The 21,218-nt window shown below is 37.7% G+C and overlaps 1 protein-coding gene across 1 annotated transcript in view; it reads left to right on the forward strand.

Annotated features, from left to right (window-relative positions):
* Window positions 1–19,538, forward strand: part of ANO2 (anoctamin 2) — a 532,091-nt gene extending 512,553 nt beyond the window's left edge. The window contains exons 22-23 of the mRNA XM_056799271.1: window positions 12,713–12,818; window positions 18,425–19,538. Coding sequence (XP_056655249.1) covers window positions 12,713–12,818; window positions 18,425–18,697 — 379 coding nt within the window. The 3' untranslated portion in view covers window positions 18,698–19,538. The remainder of the gene's footprint in view (window positions 1–12,712; window positions 12,819–18,424) is intronic.
* The last annotated feature ends 1,680 nt before the right edge of the window (window positions 19,539–21,218 follow it).

The raw sequence follows: 21,218 nt of genomic DNA on the forward strand, positions 1-21,218 counted from the left end.
ATATGTCTAGGTACCGTCTGACCCACATAAAGTACAGATTAGGTCTATCAGCCTCTTTATTTTAGATACTAACCTTCTTAATATAGCCAGAAATAAAATTAGATTTTTGGCTATGGTGTCACATCATTGACTCATAATAATCGGGCACTTGATTAAAACACACTCAGGCACACACATAGTTCTGTATTTAATTCTACTTGAATCATTAAAAATGGATAATGGTCATTAAGTCTGACAAGTCAATGATAATTCCACTGCTGGGAATATAGTCTGAAAGAATTATTTTTAAATAGTTACCTCTATAAATATTATTTCATAGCAATTTTACAATTATTTATAAAACAAAACTGGAGTCATCCTAAATGCCCAACAATAGGGAAGTAGATTGTGTTTCATTAATGGATTCTATTGGTATACTATTGACCCTAAGATTGACAAGTATGGAATATGTGGTAGAATGTGGAGACTTTTATGAAACAATACAAACTGGGAACCAGAACAAGAACTTACACCACAAGGATGACCATGAAAGAGGAAAAATGAAAGGGAATAAATGGAAAGACAAGTGTCTTGAGGAAGATGTAAAAGTGAAAATTTATGACATTTTATCATTTGAAATTAATTTATCAAATGTAATTATAAAGTACATTTAATTGATGATATTATTGTTTGAGATGTTAAGTTTATAATACATCATTTAAAGTTTTTTGACAGGTCACAGAAGGCTATATATCCTAGGAAAATAGCACAATGCCCTATTGTTTATATCAGGTAAAACAGTCTTGTAAATCAATGAACAGCTACCATAATCTTATCTTTCTTCTTTTGACTAGTAATGAATAATGATCTGTATTCTAAAGAAAAGAAGTCTCAAATAATTGACTAAATGGTGTAGCAGATCCAACCCCTATACAAGTAGTTGGATAGACAACTTTTAAAGATTGTTCAGCTGTATTTCATCAATGATGGACAATAGAAATAGACAGTTATTTTGGCCCAAAATTACATTAAAATGGGAAGAGTGAGCTGAATAAACTTTGGAAAATTTCAAAGATCCTTAAGTCCACTCTTCTCTTAGAAAAAAACTCATCTTTTTAATACTGAGTCAATCAGTGTAATGATTCCAACATGGAACACAATAGTATTTCTTTTTTTAAATTTTAATTTTTTCCAGATTAATGTAATCCCTCTTTTCTACCCTTTCTAAGTCTCTGAGAAGGCAAGAAATTCAATATCAAGAATATTTGTGAAGTCATGAAAAATATATTTCCACATTAGCCATATCACAAAGAAAAACAAGCAAAATAATTAAAATAAAGTTTTTAAAAGTTTAAAAAGTAATTTTTAAAAATGCAATTTAACCTGCACTCAGAGTTTATCAGTTCTCTCTAAGGCAGTAGATGGCATTTTTCATTATGAGCCCTTTAGTGTTGTTGTGGACTACTGATACAATTTTGTTTTCTTTCTTTTATTAATCAATCACTAATCATTTATTGATTTTGCTGATTTTTTTAATCAAATTCTATTTTTATTTTATTTCTTAATTCAGTGATTCTTTAACTTTCAATTTTATTCATCTCCCCTTTATTGTTAAGATTTTTATTTTGGTTTTAACTGGGAATTTTTAATTTGCAATTTTTTTCTAGAGGTCTTTTTTGGTTTTGTTTATTTTTTTTTCTGGTAGCTTGCCCAATTCATTAATTGACTCTCTCTTTTATTGATGTACATGTTTAGAGACATATAATTTTCCCAAGTACTGCTTCAGCTGCATCCCTAAAATTTTTGATGTTGACCTATTGTTGTCATTGTATTTAATGAAATTATTTTTTCTATGATTGTTCTTTGATTTATTCTTTAGGATTAGATTACTTAGTTTCCATTTAACTTAATCTACACTTTCATGTAATTTTTAATTTATTATAATTCTTATTGAATTATGATCTGAAAAGGATACATTTAATATTTCTTCTTTTCAGCATTTGGCTATGAAGTTTTATGGCCTAATACATGATCAGTTTTTGTGAAGGTGCTATGTACAAGTGAGAAAAAGGTATATATACTCCTTTATATCCCCATTTGGTTTTCCACAGAGATCTGTCATATCTAACTCTTATAAGAATCTATTCATCTCCTTAACTTCTAATTCATTTTATGGTTAGATTTATACAACTCTGAATAAGGACAATTGAGGTTCCCCCCACACACTAGTATAGCTTCTCTGTCTATTTTCTACTATAATCATTTAAGTTTTCCTTTAATAATTTAGATGTTATCCCATTTGGTGGGGATATATTTAATACTGATATTACTTCATTGCCTATGGTTCCTTTTAGCAAAATATAATTTCCCTACTATCCCTTTTAATTAGGTCTATTTTTGCTTTTTCTTTGTTTGAGATCATGATTGCTACTCTTGGCTTTTTTACTTTAGCTAAAGCAAAATAGATTCTGTTTCAACAACTTATTTTAATTCCATGTTTGACTCTCTGATTCAAATGTGCTTTTTGTAAACATATTGTTGGAGCCTAATTTCTTATCCATTCTGCTATCCACTGCTATTTTATAAGTCAGTTCATCCCATTCGTGTTCACAATTATCACTAGTAACTGTGCATTTTCCTCCATAGTATTTTCTTCTGTTTAACCTTCTATTTCTCTTTTTATGTTGTCTCTCCTCCAAAGTCTGGTTTGCTTCTGAACATCGCCTTCTTTTATATGCCCTCCTTTTCACCACTATCGTCCTTCTCACTTATCCTTCTTCTACTTCCCTGTTAGGTATGATAGATTTCTATACCCAACTGGTGTATGTATTATATATACATATATGTATGTGTGTGTGTGTGTATAAATACACATTTGAATGAGGCTCCCAACCAATTCTCCCCATCATTTCCCCCTCCATTTTAAGAGGGGATGATATTGCTTCTTTTATGTGAGATAATTTTCTCCATTCTTTCTATCCCTTCCCTCTTTTTCTAGGGTATCCACTTTTTCTTATCTATTCATTTTTTCATCATCTCAAGATAATTGACTCAATTCTACACTCTCCATGTAGAATCCTTCCAAAATTATTAAGTCCCTTATGATTTCTCTTTCATGTTTTTCTTTTGTGCTGCTCTTGAATCATAGTTGAGTGTCAGATTTTCTATTTAGCTACAATTTTTCACTAGGAGTGCTTGAAAGTACTATATTTTATTAAATATCCATTTTCTCTGAAGGACTTTACTCAATTTTTCTGGAGTAGGTTTGTTTTGGTTGTAATCTCATTGTTTGCTTATTCCCCCTTCCCATTTCTTTATTTGGAACTTTCTAATAATGTTGAGTTCTATGCCCAGCATGGAAAGGGCATTGTCTCAAGCTTTAGACTTCTTTGCACTGCTATTTTTAGAGTTCATTCTGAGAGTTTGAAAGTTTTCAATGTTTCAAAGATGTTGTGATCTGAGGAGAGGTATGGTAATTGCTTTACTGTTTGTACTTTGGTCATTACGTAGGAAAACCCCCTGATCCCTAGGAATTACATTTGATACTGCTTCTCTGGGCCCCTATTGCCTTGGGACTATAAATAATATTGATCCTTTGGTGCTGTAAATGCTACTGTCCCTTCAGGTCTTCTACTCTTGCTTGACCAAAAGTGCTCTTCTTCACTCTTAAACTATGACTCAGAAGTGGGTATAGGAAATGGAGTTACTAAATAGCATCTGGTCCTATATTCCGTGCTTGTACAGTATTTTCTCTTTCTGACCAGTTGCCAAACTCCCTTCCTGGTGTGAGAGCTCCCAAAGCTGCTGCTGCTTCTGTCACCACCACCTAGTCCCACCACTTTTCCCTACTGGAAGCTCAGTCATCAATAGCCTCCTGAGCAAGCCTTTGCAGAAACAGCGGTTTCCATCTTTTCTCAGTTCTTTCAAAGTTGTCTGTTTCATTTTATACATGAGAAACTTTGGAATGGAGTAAGAAATGAGGTGTATCAGGGTTCAAGAACTTTAATCCCTTGTAAAATATGATTAGATCTAAGGGGAGATGAGAGGCAAGAATCAGTTCTTGATCACATGTATAAGGACAGACTGTGGAAGAGAAATGATATTGCTTAGGGAAAAATGAGACAGACTGAGCCAATGCAAGGGCTATATCTATTCTCACCATGGAAGAGTTCTAGGAGTTACTGTGAAAAGGGGTAGGTAAATGGTTAGATGATGGAATGCTAATACTACTCTTGATAGGTGAGTTCGAATAAGGAATGGAATAGGACCACTCTTTACCAAGACTCATTCCTCTTTTCTCCTATCCTATATAAAGATAGGCTAGGCTAATTCTTTCCTCTTAAAGGTAAGGAAACAGTCCATACAATTTTATTGGTTTAGGAGGCTAAGACGCTGACTCAGCTTCCTGGTGGCTTCTGGATATACTGATGTGATTTTTACTTACCCAATGGCATAAAAAAGCCCTTCAGTTTTAGCCAATATCCTAAGACCATTTAAGTGAAGAAGTCATAATACTTGCCCTGCTGATCAGTATGATGAATAACAGTTATTTTTTTAAACATTTACCTTCTCTCTTAGAAGCAATACTGGGCATTGGTTCTAAGGTAGAAGAGTGGTAAGGGCTAGGCAATGGGGGTTAAGTGACTTGCCCAGGGTCACACAACTGGGAAGTGTCTGAGGCCAGATTTGAACCCAGGACTTCCTGTCTCTGGGCCTGACTCTCAATTCATTGAGCCACCCGGCTGCCCTTATAACTTAGCTATTCTTAGCGATTCAGTGATCCAAGACAATCCCCAAGGAATCATGATGAAAAATGTCACTTTATTTTTTGTGGGGGAGGATGTGGGCCTTAGCTAATGGAACTAAGTGCTGTAAAATCTTTGTTAAGTACTCTTTCAATGCTATGTGTAGGTAAACCTTTTATTAGCTTCTGAATGATCTACAAGCTTCTCGTTTTGTTCTAGTACCTAAACCTACCAGGAACTGGCCTGAATGGGTGGGCTCATTACAGACTGAAACTTTACTAATCCACATAGACTATAATCATCTCTGTAGTTTCCAAAAGAATTCCAAAAGTTTGTATACAGATTAGACTCTGCAGATTGAATAGTTGGGAGAATTACTCTACTCTTGCCAGCCAGCTTCATGGATGACCTAGAGTGGCCCCATTTGGGTGCTTCTAAATCTCTTTTCAAAAGTAACAAGGTTTGTTACTTTTGCTACTTTGTCAAGGAAGCCCGTGGTCTATTCTCTGGTTTGTTACCAGAAGGCAGACATTCCTAGCAATTTATAATGTATACCCTATGCTAATTAACAGGAATAGAGGAGACGAAAGACTTACATTAATCATGGTTTCTACTATGTATAATTCTAGCCTCAAAATTAAGTAGATTTCTCTGACCTTATTAGAAGTATTAACATGAACAGACTTGATAAACCTGACTCAGTTAAAATATTTTTAAATTGTGAAATCTGTATTTTCAAGTAAAATCTTAATTTACTAATACTAGGATAAGAGAAGAAACTTCCTTAAAACAAATAATAACTCACTCTGGCACTAGAATGCAAACAGAAACTTAATCCATGAATCTCCTACTTGTTCTTCCTTGCTACCAGGTTTGGTGTTTAATTATAAGATATAAACCCTTAACACAGAGGCACAGTAAACCCATTGGCATGGAGTTGTTTTCATGTCGATTTTTCTGGTAAATTATGCTGTTATTTTCTCCCTTAAGGCCTTTTGATACATCTCTCAGATTCTGAACATTTCTCAGATTCTCAGGGTGGGCAAAGTAGCTTGCCAAAGGCTGCGGTGCATTAGCAATAGAGGTGGGACCAGAATTTGATTATTTATGGATTCTTTTCAGCATGGAAAAGCCAGGACAGAGTGATGTGTATGTACAATACTGAGGTCAATGACCAGCTGTTCTTTCTTTAGGCATAATGAAGAACAAAAGGAAGTGGGCTTTAGGTACAGGAGTAGAGATCTGCGTAAGACTTAGAGAATGATTTTCTGAGAGTAAATAGTGTTCTGAGGGATGAGTGGCCTTCGCAAGGAGGGTCTGTAGAATCTTCTTCTCTTGGGTTCTTGAAAACAGTATCCCATCTGGCCCAGCTCACATAAATATGGACCTACCTAGAGCTAGAAGACAGATGAAATGGTTACTTCTAGCTTTAATACTCCATGACTCATTTATCCACACTCTACCTTTATTAACAAGGTCTTCCCAGAGCTGAATGCAATTCTGCCCTCAGCATTGGATGGACATGGCTGAATCCCATGGTGTTTGAATTGGCCATAGTAAGCTTCCTTTTCTATCTGGGTGTCAGACCAAGTTTGCTACCCAACAGCTGCAATCAGCTGCTAAGAGAGAAGAGATGGGGCATGGGGGGAGAGACAGCTCTCAAATCCTTGGCCCCCATCCATTTCCCTGTGCACATATATATATGGTCTCCTTTTTCTCTGTCTCTCTCTCTTCTGCCCTCTTGCTGATGACTGGAGATGCTAATCTGGAGTCAGCCTTTAAAACTTCACAGGAGAGAAAAGATTAGAGCTAGTTCTCATTCTTAAATGACATTTCTCCAAAAGCGCAGCCAAAAGTCAGGCATTATGACTTACTAATTTCCGGTCTGTGATACTTTGGGACTGTAATATTCTCTAACTTCCTTAGCATCCCAGAATCATAGAATTTTAGAGTTGAAAAGGATCTTAGGAACCACCTAGACAAGAGATTATTACCTGGAGTCCATGAATTAAAAAAAAATTGATAACTATTTCAATATGATTATTTTTTTCTTATAATCCTATACATTTTATTTTAGACGTTTAAAAATATTATTCTGAGAAGGGCTTTCCCAGGCTGTCACTATGCCCATGACACAAAAAAGGCTAAGAAGCTTTGATTCTAGCCCAATTTCTTCACTTTATAGGTGAACAAACTAAGACTATAGCAGGTAAAGGGATGGAATTTTTAAATCCTTTACTCTTTTCGCTTGGTAGTTCTTCCAAAAGCCTTGGTCTACCCATGACCCCATTTCACCCAGCCCCTTGCTCCTCTAGGGGATCATTTATCTTTTACTAAACACTGGCAACATGTTGAACTCCATGGCAAGAATAGTTCCATGAAATAGCATAGTTCTTCTAAGTCCCAAAAGTTGTCATTATTTCAAGATAAGTTCAAAAATATGCGAGTTCAGGCACTTGACAGGGTTGTTTTCTGGGAACATGGACCAGTTTTAATGTGAGTCATGAGGAATTGTGGATTGGAAGCCAAAGATAAAGAATGACCCAAGCCCTCTTAAAGGGTCCTGGGAATAAGGCAAGGACAAACACATCTTGTTGTCAGTATGCTGACTTTTGGTCTCATTAAATCTCTTAAATCCCCTAGCCTTGTTTTCTTTTCCCCTCTGGTAAACAAGCATATATGTTAATCAATATAACTATCAATCAGCACCCCTTAATTGATCCCCAGACTGACTGATCAGCCTTTCTTTTGGTTCAAAAAAGCATCTATGTAGCCTGCCTAGGAAGGTAGGATCCAGAGGGCTCAAGCTGTCCAACCAATTCTGGAATTGTTACCTTGGGTTCACAATCTAGTTGTCATGAGTTGTGGCAATCCATTCCATTAAATATATATTATTAAGGAGGTCACTTCATTTCTATGTATTTCATTTTCTCCTTTATAAAAATAGAAATAATACCATTTCCGCTAAACTTCCTCCAAGGATTCCTCTTTTTAAGAAAATGCTTTGTAAAATTATAGAGACCTTGAGTACAGAACATTTTGCTAGGTTCTTGGGGTGCAGAATGAAAGACAAATATAGACCTTGTCTTCAGAAAGCTTCTAGATATTTTCCAGATCCAGGAAAAAAGATCAATGTGTTATGTATTTTTTTAAAGGTGGACACAAATACAATTCCCATTCTCTTTTAGTACACCACAGATCACAACTACTAGATGTAGCATTACTATTGTAGTAGATATGAATGTAGAAAAAAGAATTTCTGGGTTAAGAGCTTCTTAGAAATTACAGAATCTTAGGAATATATAATCTATAATTTTGGCATTAGAAAGGACCTTAAATTCAACCATTCCAAGACTTTTATAAGTGAAGAAACTAGGAGTCTGAGAGATCAAATGCACAGGGTCATAGCAGAGCCTAGGACTTTTGAGAAATCTCTGTACCACTTCCTTAATTTTAAGATTTCAAAAGCCATATTATTTCATTTAAATTGGTGCTCTTTCCATAAAAACAAACTACAGCTAAATCTTAGGTAATTTCATAAACTGCTTTAGAAAAAATTAATTAATCATGACCTGATAATCAACCTCATGGTAATGAGTTTCTATTAGGTAGACTCATCTATCACCAGCACAATCAAATCCTTTTCTGCTTAACACAACTTCCTAGGGATGGGGATCTAGTGGCAATGCTTTCAAGAACCCAGGGTCACCATAGTACCACAGTGGGGCATCAGACTTTTGATACTTTTAGCCGTTAAATGTTTGTTTGTTGACCTGGTGACCTTTTCCCACCTTGGTCTACTGGAAGAATAGCTATTTATTAAGGGCCTACTATGTGCCCGGTACTATATTAAATTCTGGGGATAAAGAAAGGCAAAATTACAATTCCTGCTTGCAAGGACCTTATATTTTGATGGGGATAAACAACATGCAAATAACTATGAACAAAAAAGTAATAGGCAGAATAATTTGGAGATATACAGCAGAGAAGACATGAACATTCATTCAGTTTTGGACATGTGGAGTTTAATATATCTTCAGGACATCCAATTCAAGATTGCAGTTGGAGATTAGAAATCAAAAAAGGTTGGAGCTAGATAAGTAGAGTAGAGAATCATTAAAGAGATGGTAATTGAATCTCTGGAGGCTGGTGAGATCATCAAGTGAAATAACATAGAAGGAGAAGTAAAGAGATCCATGGACATGGCCTTGGAGGACACCCATAGTTAGTGATCATGACCTGGATAAACATCCAGCAAAGAGAACTGAGAATGATTGGTCAGACAAGTAAGAAGGAGAGATTCATTTCTTTAAAAAGTAGAGAGAAAAGAGTATCAAAAAGAGGGTGATAAACTGTCAAAGACTGTAGAGAGGTCAAGTTTAAAGATTAAAAAGGGGCAATTAGATTTGGAAATTAAAAGATCATTAGTAACTTTGCAGAGAGTAGTTTCCACTTAATGATGAAGTCAGCAGCCAGTCTTTAGAGTTAAGAAGATAGTGAGAGGAAAAATGAAGTGGGGGGCATCTATTGCAGATAGCCTTCTCTAAAAAATTGCTACAAAAAGGAGGAAAAATATAGTCATATATTGAGCAGAAATAAATAGATCAAATGAGAGTTTGTTAATGAGGAAATATGAGTATGTTTAAAGGTGACAAAGAAGCAGCAAGTAGATGGAGGAAGGATTGAAAATTAATGTGAATGGGCTATTATTGGGGACAATCAGATGGAGACAACTGGATGGAAGAAGATCATTTGTTCATGGTAGGGATTTTTGCTTTGGCAAGAATCACCTCTTCATGTGAAAGGAAGGTGAAGAAGGCAACTGAGAAATGTGCTTTGAAGAACAGGAGAGAAAATGGAACACAGTAAATGACCTCATTTTTTTTGTGTGTGTGTGTGAAATGTGAGGCTAAGTTTTCACATGAAAGGGTGAGTGGGGAGAGAGGGAGTCAAAAGAAGTTTGAGGAGGGAGAAAAAGGTTTGAAAAACAATTTTAGTGAGTAAGATAATGAATCAATTATGAAAGTATCAGAAGATTGCCTTACTATAGTGAGGATCCAGTAGAGAATATGCAACATAAATTTGAAGTGAACTTAATCAGCATGGCTTTGTGGATTTCTTTGGTTTCATTGGGCAGCACATGAATAAGAGTGAAGGCAATGGATGGTATATATAATCCAAGACTGAGGCTTGGCAGAACAAATTTGACAATAAGGGCACATGGAACTCAAGAAAAGAGGACAGTAGGACCAGGCAGATGGCTCAGTGGATGGAGAGCCAGGTCTGAGTTGGAAAGTCTTAGGTTCAAATCCAAATCTGGTTTTAGATACTTCCTGGATGTGTGATACTGGTCAAATCACTTAACTCCCATTCTCTAGCCCTTATTGTTCTGCCTTGGAAGTGATATATAGTATCAATTCTAATACAGAAGATAAGGGTTATTTTAAAAACAAACAACTGTAAAGTTGAGGTTGTTTAACCAAAGGACCAAGATGGGGAAAGGGAGGAGAATGTGGCCAAGTTGATGGTCTGGGGAAGAATCAAGGGTTGGAGAATGTAAAGGTTGCAACTTCAGGTTTCAAGACAGAGGGAGAGATGAATTGATGACAGATTATGTCCAGATAAGGGAATTTTAATTTTAGAGTTCACCCAATCTACTAAACATTTATTAAGCATCCACTATGTACTAGTCACTATGCTAAGCTCTGGGGATATACTTGATAAAAAGAAATAGAGTTTATAAACATGGAAATGAAGTGTTTGTACCTGAGGCAGGGTAGAGGACGAGGTCAATGAGAAGTAAGTACACTGTGGAACTGGAAGGTTACAGTGTTTGAAGGAGAATAAATGTGTATTTTGAAGTCCCTTATTTGAGGGCAGAAATTGAGGAGGAGAGAAAGACTCTGGGACAGGCTTGTTGATGAAAGGAGTTAGTGGATAATAATTACTAGAATTTTGATTGGGTGGTAAATTTGGTTCTCCTCCTAAAAGGAGGAGAAAGGATGAAGTGATGGTGGTAGAGGGAGAACCTAGAAGTGACAATGGGAAGCTAGGGATATTTCAACTTCCCTACCATGAGCTATTAAGAAGTTCAGAATCACTTGGATGGGGACAGTAAAATGGTAAGGATATTTGTTAATTATTAAGAAATCAATTCAGGTATAATTATTAAGAAATCAATTCAGGTAGATTTTATTCTTGGAGTTTGACCTCAGAGTAGAGTCCTTCCAGAGCATAAAGGTTAGAATATTCCCTTCTTTTCCTACCAACTATTTTCCTTTTTACCATGTAGGCTCAGGAAAAGCAACTGAGTGATGGGGAGTTATAGGAGGCTATCAGGAGCCCTAGAAGAGTGTGATATAATGGATATTATAATAATAGTTAATAGCAACAGCATTTATGTTGCACTTTAGGGTTTCCAAAATACTAAAACTATCTCATTTTATTGTCACAACAACACTGGGAGGTAGATGCTATTGACTCCATTTTACCCATGGGGAAACCAAAGTTGGAGAGGTTGATTTGCCCAGGTTCACAGTTAGTGAAATGAACATACTTACCTGAATTTAAACTCAGGTCTTCCTGACTCAAAGTTCAGCACCCTATCCACCATACCACCTTGCTGTTTCTTGCATATCCTAGGAAGGGGATGGGCTAGGCTACTAACCTCTTTCCCTGGCAGGTACTTTCCTCTTTACCCAGAGGAATACAAGTTAGGGAAAAAGGGGCATTCAAATCCTAGGTCTAGGACTTACTAGTTATGTTTGACTTTAGGCAAATAACATTGTTTCATTATCCATTTGTAATAATGATTCCTAGAAGGATATTATGGATAGAAGGGAGCTCCTGATTATTAGATGTTAACCATGAAATTCTTATAACAATTAATGGGGATTGAAGTGACTAATAGAGAAACAGGAGCACATATTCAAGTTGATTCCCCTGCTTCTCTACTTCTCCATTTGAGGTTGGTCAAGGAGTTATTGGCTCAGCATGTTCCTCTTATGATATTTATGCTTCCAATGAGCCTTTGCCTTGAAGACTTATAATGTAAGCATTAGGAATATATAAATTATAGTATATGTTTATAGACCCCCCCTGTTGATGGAAAAGTTGTATTTTCTTAAGGTTATTATTCTAGTACATCTCTATTGCTGGTGAAGAATGCAAATAATATCAGTTTCTAGTTCTCTACCTCTCTCATGATGAAGTAGAGATGTCACTCATTTATTGAAAGGGATCAAAACCTCTTCCCATATCTTCATCTGCAACAAGGATCTAAGTGACTACCTAATATAGTCATACATCAGGGTTTACATGATAACAAGAGGGAGGTACCCAATTATTAAGTGAACAACATAAATGAGCTTTGGTCACTTTGGGCTAGCAGATGGGTCAGATCTCCAACTCTTTTATGGTCATTTGTTCTCTCAAGGAGAAAGCAGTATGGCGCTATGCCAGTAGTATCATCTCATCAGATCTGATTAATACTGTTCTGTGTTCATAATCTACACAAGTACTGGAGGAAGGGGATGCTAAGGAACTGAGAGCTCCAATAAACATGCTCAGCCTTACTTCTTTTCCTTCTTTTCATGTAACACGCAAGAAGTAAGATCTTTTGGCTTCCTCTTCCAAGAAGTGTCCAAAATAAATTTCAAAAAGAAATCATCAAAATGATGAATTCTGAGGACAGAGACTATTCTTTCTTATATAAGTCAGATATTTCTCCAGAAAGTCATCTGGAAGCCTATGATTATATACAAAATATGGAGAAATATATTCCCACTGCCTACCTCATAGGTTATCATTATGAATAAAGTACTACATAAATATGAGCTATTATTATAATAGCTTATTAGAGGAAAGTGTTCCTGAAGGGCCTCACCACTGTCTTTATTTATGGGTTTTAGCCAGTGAAAAATTACATTGAGTTTATCCTCCACCCAATTCTTGTTCTACTTTTAATCCTCACCGTTCTCCCTGGACAGATTTAAGGATTACCGAGAGCCACCATGGGCCCCAAACCAATATGAATTTTCCAAACAGTACTGGTCTGTCTTGTCTGCCCGCTTGGCTTTTGTCATCATCTTCCAGGTAAGTCAGTTGGGTGGATCAAATGAAACCATGGTTCCTTCCTGTCTTCTCCTCCCACCCTTCCCCCTTCAAGGCCCAGAGTTTCACCTGAATTTAGGCTGGCCAAGTGGAAATTCCACAGCCAGTCTAAAAAATTAGCATTTGCTGCTTGACTCTGGGTCACAAATAATCTGCTTTATGCCCTTTTAGTCAGAGGAGATAAGGAAGTATCAGAAAGACTTTTCTGAAGAAAATAGACTTTCTAGATAAAGAAGCTTACCCCATTAACATAGGGGAAAGCTAAAAATGGGGAGTAGTAGAGGGAAAATGCAGGGAGGGGGGGAGATTTCCAATTCATAACTCAGACAAATTACTCCTCTGTCCCACAAACCTGAGGGGGGAAAAAAAGTATGCTCTTCACTTTCCTTCCCATTCCTTCCTTTTGGTATTGTTTTACTCTCTGAGACATCTGGTAGAAAGGGGCTGCAAAAGCCAGATTTTGGGTCAATAGCAAATCTGAGCCCTCGATCTCTTATCTGTGACAATAGCAATGGCTCCAGTTGCGATGCTGAGATTTCTCTGAGCCAGAGGGCCCCAGATTCCCACTCGGATCCACAGCATCTGACAAGCAAGGATGCGTGCAAGAGGGCAGATCCTATGTTCCTTTGCCTCCTCCCAGGCTTTTGTCCTCCCTAAAGAGAGGTCTCTAGAGGGCTCTAAGGTATCCTACAGCAACCCCCCCCCTTAATATCCCTCCATCCTAGGGATCAGAAGAGCTAGTCTTTCACTCAAAGAAGACAACCATTCTTTTCACTGAGATGGTGAGATATATTTGAAAAACTGCTTAGTCTACTCTGCCCCCAAGACACTCTTAACTTCACCATGTTACATTTCTTTTAAACTACAAGCTAATTTAAAGGCAGACTGTGAAATAACCCTTCTCCAGTGCAGACTCCTAGAAACATCAAGATATACTTATACAGGAATTCCCTGAACTCACAGAGTGTTAAGCAGTTGAGCAAACCACAAGCAAAGAATTTTTGAGTCTCAGAGCTAGAAGACCCCTCAGAGGGGTCTTCAGGTTCAATCCAGACAAAAAAATAGACCCTCTACTACAACTTTTCCAAAAACCAATTATCCACCTCTTATTAAGAATTTTCCATTACTTCCCAAAGCAGCCCATTGCACTTTTTTTTAAACCCTTACCTTCCATCTTAGAACCAATAGGTTCTAAGGCAGCAGAGTGGTAAGGGCTAGGCAATGGGGGTTCAGTGACTTGTCCAAGGTCACACAGCTAGGAAGTGTCTGAGGTCAAATTTGAACCCAGGACCTCCTATCTCTGGGCCTGACTCTCAATCCACTGAGCCACCCAACTGCCCCCTCCATTGCACTTTTATACATTTCTGATCATTAGAGTTTTCCCTTGTATCAAACCTCAATCATTCTGTTACTTTAATCCAATGCCCTTAGATCTATGTTGCCCTTAACTGGACACAATAAGTCTTATACTTCTTCCACATGGCATGCCCTCAGCTATTGAATATAGTTATCATGTCCTCTTCAATCCCTCCCCCTTCTTTTCTTCTCAAGGGTAAACATCCATTCTTTGTATGATATAGTTTCTGGGTCCCTTGCAATCTTAGTCTATGTCCTTCAAAAGTGTAGTTTCCAGGGGGCAGCTGGGTAGCTCAGTGGATTAAGAGTCAGCCCTAGAGACGGGAGGCCCTAGGTTCAAATCTGGCCTCAGACACTTCCCAGCTGTGTGACCCTGGGTAAGTCACTTGACCCCCATTGCCTAGCCCTTACCACTCTTCTGCCTTGGAGCCAATACACAGTATTGACTCCAAGACGAAAGGTAAGGGTTTAAAAAAAAAAGTGTAGTTTCCAGCAATCTGTTCTGACCAGGGCATGCCCTGTGTCCTAGGCACTCTGGTCTCCTCTAATGAAGCTGAAAATAACATTGGCTGCCATATAACACTCTGTCTTATATTGAGCTTGTAGTCCACCAAAACTCCCATACTTTTTCAGATGAACAATTATCCATATATCCAATCTTGTACTTATAAAGTTAATTTTTGAGCACAAGTATACAACTTTACATTTAGGATGAGGATAAGAATCATATCTGTGATATCATTAGTATAGGAAATTTCCAAGTGAGGAAATTCCCTCTTCCATGCACATCAGCACCTTCTTTCCAACTCAGGATCTTAGGACAGTGCCTAGAGCTCTGAGGTTAAGTGACTTCTCTATTGTCAGAGAAATGACTTGAACTTAGGTCTTCTAGGCTTGGAAGTTGACTCTCTAGTCACTAATACTAGCCTGCCTCTTAGAACTTTACATTCATCTCTTCTAAAGTTTGTCCTACGCAAATTTGTTCTATCGTTTTAGCCTGTCAGCAACATTTTGGTTCCTAACATGGTTGTCAAAAATGTCAGCTATTCTTTCAAGTTTGGTTTCACTTGACAACATGCCATCTATACCTTTGTCCAAATCATTGATAAGAATGTTGAACATAAGAAAACAAGTGATCTCCAAAACAGCCTATTAGAGATATCTTCTAATTTGTCATGGACCCATTAATGGAATTCTTTGGGTGCAGTCATTTAATCAGGTTTGGATCTCTATGTAAAAGTAATGTCAACCTGTACTGACACTAAGGAACCCATCTTTTTTTCATAAGGATAGCTGATGCTTTAATGAAATCTGGGTAAGTCATGTTTGCTTCATTTCCCTGGAATTAGGTTAGTCTGATAAAAACTTCCTTGCTAAAATTTCCTCTTAGGGCTAACCACTTCCTTTTCTAAATGTTTTGTATCCCTTTAATAATATATACATTTTACAGTTCTGACATGAGTTGATGTCAAGTTCACTGACCTTTAGTTTGCAAGCTTCATTCTATTATTTTTTAAAAAATAAGACAATAATTAATCTTGTCTATCCTCTAGAACCTCTTCAATATCTTTCAAAAATTACTACTAGCTATTCAATTTGATTAAATATGCCAATTCTTTCAGTAATCTGGGTTACTGAATTCATCAGTAGCAATTAACTAGTCTATTACTATCTCCTTGCTTATACTGGATATCAGCTCTGTGCTAACTATTTTTGTTTTATTCTTTTTAATATGAAGATCCCTATCCCTGACAGAAAATAAAGAAGCAAAAAAAGTATTGAGCTTTCTTGGGCCTTTTATCAACATTCCATGCAATACCAGTAGTCCAACCCTTATTTGATCTTCCTCTAGGCCCAAAGAACTTAAAATGCCTTTTTATTACCTGCCTCAAACTAATTTTGACCTTGGAGAACTCTTGATATCATTCTCAAAGGACCACGCCACTCAATTGAATGTATTCTCTATTCCTTGCCCTTGCTTCTGACATCTACACTTAACTTACTTAAATCAAAACTTGGGAATTTTTACATCTGTATTAACCTATACAGACAGCTCCAAGTTTTCCCTTTATTCTTCATCAAAATTTCTCCGAGTATTTAAAAAATTACCATCATTCTTAATCAAAATTCAGTTCTAAGGAGTATTCTATCACTCAGGCTAACTTTCTATGCAACATTTTAAACTCTCAGATACATTTTTTTCCCTAATAGAAGCTTTAAAAGGTCCAACTTGACTAGAATAGCTGGTACCAGGCAAACTACAAAAGTAGTAAATACAAAGAAAACTATGATGCATGTCAAACTGTTCTCTTCTTTTTCCTCCTTTACCATTAATTCTAAGATGTAGTATTTTCTTCTCTCCAATGTTAGTTATTTCTATTTCACAAAGTAGTTCCTTCATGATGATCCAAATTAAATTCAAAATAGTGATTTCCTTTTGCCACTTCCTCTATTTTTGAAGTTATTATTGAGGCAAATCCATAATGTGTTAGTTGCCGTTGATTTTTGGATAAAAGAAATCCACCATTAAACTATGTCATATTTCCTTGCCTAATTTGGGATTGTTCTTTCCTGAACTCCTTGCTTATTTCTGACTTCCATGCAGAGCATGTAGAAGCTCTTCCATGAATATATTGGTAATAAGATTTCCTTGCATCATTATATCACTGTAATATACAATTCTACAATTTAATGATTTAATTCCTTTCTAATAGAATATGCCCTTCTAGAATACCTTCTAGTTATATCCTTCCAAATCTGAGTGATCCCTATGAGGATAAATTCTAGTCCTTTTGCCTATCTTGTTTATCCTCTTTTGGAGGGTGATAAATCACTTATGTTATTCTTAAAATATGACATGTACAAAAGAATTCCAGCTTTAGTTTGACAGAATAACACAGTGGAACTCTCATCTCCCTCCTCCTCAATGCTATACTGCTCTAAATGGATCTAGGATGGCATTAGCTGTTTTAGCTTCCATGTTGATCCATATCAATCCAATGCCTATGCTGTGGATCTAGTCCTCCAACCACTTCTGGTTTCACCCAACCATGCTATCATCAAACTTTGATTTTAACAGAGCATTTCACAAAGAGCTTCACATTTTGCCAGAGGAGATGGAGAAATCTAAGAATGCTCTATTTGTAGAATTTCTCAAGTAAAGACAAAGAAAAACAGAAATGAGATTAGTATGGTATGGCTTGTTCTTGAAGGAGTGGTTGCTGGCTTCTCATGAGCACTGCTCGCCTTTCTAAGTTCTCACAAAGCAGTCCGTAGAGCAATATGTTCTGGAATTTTGGGGGCACTCCCACTTCTAATCATTGGCCCATAGTTTATAGACTCCTCTTTTGTATTGAAAATTAGGATATTTTGGGGCAGCCAGGTGGCTAAGTGAATAGAGATGCAGGCATAGAGTCAGGAGAACCTGGGTTCAAATCTGACCTCAGACATTCCCTATGTGACCCTGGGCAAGTCACCTAACTCTTTTTGCCTCCATTTCCTGATTTATAAAAAGAGCTAGAGAAGGAAATGTCAAGCCATTCCAGTATCTTGGCCAAGAAAACACATAGTGTCAGACACCCAAAAAACTACAGCCATTATTGCTACTAGAAAGCTCCCCTCTAAAGATTTGAAGGAATAGACAGGTGGGAGGGTTGTTTCAACTGGTATCCTGGACAGTGGTTAAAGGTTAGGAGAGAAAGAAAATTAATAGAAGCTTCAGAAATCCCAGCTTGACTAGAATAGCTAGTACCAGGCAAAATAATGTGAGAGAGGAGACAAGGGACCACCAGCAAGTGGTGATCTTCAAAGTCCATAATTAGAACCAGAGGGCAATGAGAGTCATCCCAGAAAGGTGAGAGAAACAACACTGTTCACATGTCCTGTAGCAGAGGCAGCAACCAAAGGATATGTGAAAGTAATTTATCAGTAGGGATTTACAAGAATAGGAGGACTGGAACTGTGCAATAAAGAAGGGAGCAGCTCTCCTTCTAACAGCACAGGAATTACATCTACAAGGGGTATCAAAAGTCAGTCTCTTGTTTTAGAAATGCAGAAACAAGCCTTTGAGGTCACACAGCTGGTGAGTGTCAGGCCTAAGCCTCAAACCCAGGTCTGCTGGCTGACACCAAGTCCAATTTTCCCCTTCTACTATACTACATAAAAACCCCCAGTGTTCATTCACCTCATGCAGAATCTATTTTTCCCCCAACTCCTTTTTTTGCCTTGGGCAGAACCTTGTGATGTTCCTCAGTGTGCTGGTGGACTGGATGATCCCAGACATCCCCAAGGACATCAGTGACCAGATCAAAAAAGAGAAGAGTCTGCTGGTGGACTTTTTCCTGAAGGAGGAACATGAGAAACTGAAGTTGATGGACTCTGCCCAGAGGAGCCAGAGTGGGGGGGAAGAGCGCAGCCGCAAGAGCCGGGCTGCCAGCTTTCGCCAGTCCAGCCGGAGTCAGAGAGGCAGTTACGCTTCCTCCAGCTCCCAGCACACTGATGTGTGATGCTTAGAGGTACCCAGGCAGTCACAAATGTGGAAGACCCACAGCTAGAGAGACTGACACACACTCACACATCAGTGCACACATATTTCCTACATAGAGGTGTGTGCGGGTGGATGTGTACATCTGCCCACATTTTTCCTGTCTTATAGGGTCTTGAAACAGAAAAGAAAGAGAGAAAACACAAGATGGAGAAGGAGAGATGAACATGTGGCTTCTCAGGAAGGGGAAGCTTGAGTTTCTTTCAGATCCTCTTGGGACGGCTACCATTTTTGAGCTGATCAGTCTAAGAATAATGATCTCCCCCAAAAGGGGCCCCAAGTTCTAAGATAATAGGAGCCTTTTTTCCCCACAGTCCTCTCTCAGATATGGAAATCTTTTGTTTAGCAGGAATCCAGAAGACAATGGGGCCAAGAAAAGAAGACCAGTAAAAGCTTTATGCTATCCCTGATAGCACTGCCCAGACTCCCCTTTTCTTACTTTCACCTCACCCCATGCTTTTGCCCTAAGGAAATACCTGCCACATACAACTTTCCTTATCTCTCCCTCATCCACTTCCATTGTATTAGGTCTTACTGTTTATGGTATCCTAAAGATGTGGAGGTGAGAATGCAAAACCATTTAATTGAGATTGTCCAAATTGTATATCATCTTATTGTGGCATCAGTTGAAAATAAAATAAGTCTTCATAAAAGGCATATTTATGTTTCCTCTGTATCTGCTTCCTTCAAAGAAAAAATCATCTACTATCATTAACTGACTCGACAAAAATATATAAAGGGCTAAAACAAGAAAATATATTTAGTGAAAAATATTAAAAAGGACAGCTGATGAAATGACATCATAATGGAGCTTTATTATCTTTCAGTGTTCAGAAAGGATGAATGACCTTGGAGACACTCCATGGTACAGGGAAGACCACCCTGGATGTGGAAAGAGAGTCCTCACATTCATAAGAGTGGATTTAGGTTTCCTGGAGGGGAAAACTGCCTTACAATGAGAGTTGTCCCAGAGTGGGATGAGCTGCCTCAGAAGGGTGGGAGAGCTTTGAGTAGGTACTAAATGATAAGTCCTTTGGAGAATGTTGCAGCCTAGTCCTGTACAGTCAAGAGCTGGACCAAATGATGCTGAAAATGCCTTTGGCCTTTGAGGTTCAAATGCCAGTTGCACCATTTCTTAACAATGTAACCATGGATACATCAATTAACACCCTGATCTTCCTTTTCCTCATTTGTCAGAGATGGACAGCTAAATATCACAGTGGATAGGTTACTAGCCTGGAGTTAGGAGGACCTGGGTTCAAATGTGGCCTCAGACACTAGCTGGGTGACTCTGGACAAGTCAAACTCTGCTTGCCTCAGTTTCCTAATCTGTAAAATGAGCTAGAGAAGGGAATGGCAAATAGCTGCTGTATTTTTTGCCAAGAAAGCCCCAAATGGGGTCATGAAGAGTCAGACATGATTGAAAAATGGTCAAACAACAACAAAACAAGGATAAAAATACCTGCACCAGGTTGTCATAAATAAAGTGTGTTGGCAGCTTCAATGCTTATGAAATACTGTCATTGAGAAATAACACGGGTTTGAGCAGGCAGGACATGTTGAAGGAAAATGGAAATATAGACAGCTCATAATAAATTGTAGAGTTATAAGGGAACTTACAAGTTAAAACCTCTTCCTCCCTGACATCTTTATTTTTGGAAATATTCCAGCTTTTGGCAGAGTAACTTCAATAACAGGGGTAGCTTATGGAGCCCCTCAGAGAGCTACCCCACACAGACAGGGTATGCTGGGGGTCCACAGTTATACAAAAGAAAAAAAAAGCATAGTTCAAGCATCCATCCCCACCAATGTGAACTTTTACTAGGTCCAGCAGAAGACATGTATTGAAGGCATTTAATGAAATGGCATGCTAAGCTAGTAGCAATGAAATATTCCCCCACAAATCTGAAACATTTTCCCTCAAATATTTTATATAGATGCATATTATAAACATTTTTATGCATATTCTTATGTACGCATGCATGGATCTGGAACATTTAAAAATTTTATATTTGTAATTTAAATACCATAATCCCCCTACGATGAAGATTCCTAGAAAATGTGCATGGCAAGGTACAGATACCTAGAACACAAGTGGCCACATCTGTGGAGGGAAAATTCATAGTCTTACTGGGTCAGGGCAGTATTTTGGTGATGTCATCATGCTGTTTCCAGAACTACTGGTCCCCCTCTGGTTTTGGTGTATTGACTCTGTTGGGAATGATTCCACTGGGCACCAAGTCATCTATATTTGGCTTTGGGGTGTAGACAGATATTTGAGTCAACAATTATCAAGCCCCTACTATGTGGTAAGCACAAAAAATGCAAAGAAATCAAAGAACAGTCCCTGCCCTCAAGGAGCCCACATCCTAATATTGGGGAGACAACATGAGAAGAGATAACTGCAGACAAGATGTTTACAGGATAAATTGAAGTTAATAATAAGAAGTCCTAGAAAAGGCTTCTTGTAGAAGTTGGGATTT

Source organism: Monodelphis domestica, chromosome 5 (genome assembly GCF_027887165.1).
Source record: "Monodelphis domestica isolate mMonDom1 chromosome 5, mMonDom1.pri, whole genome shotgun sequence".
Lineage (NCBI taxonomy): Eukaryota > Metazoa > Chordata > Mammalia > Didelphimorphia > Didelphidae > Monodelphis > Monodelphis domestica.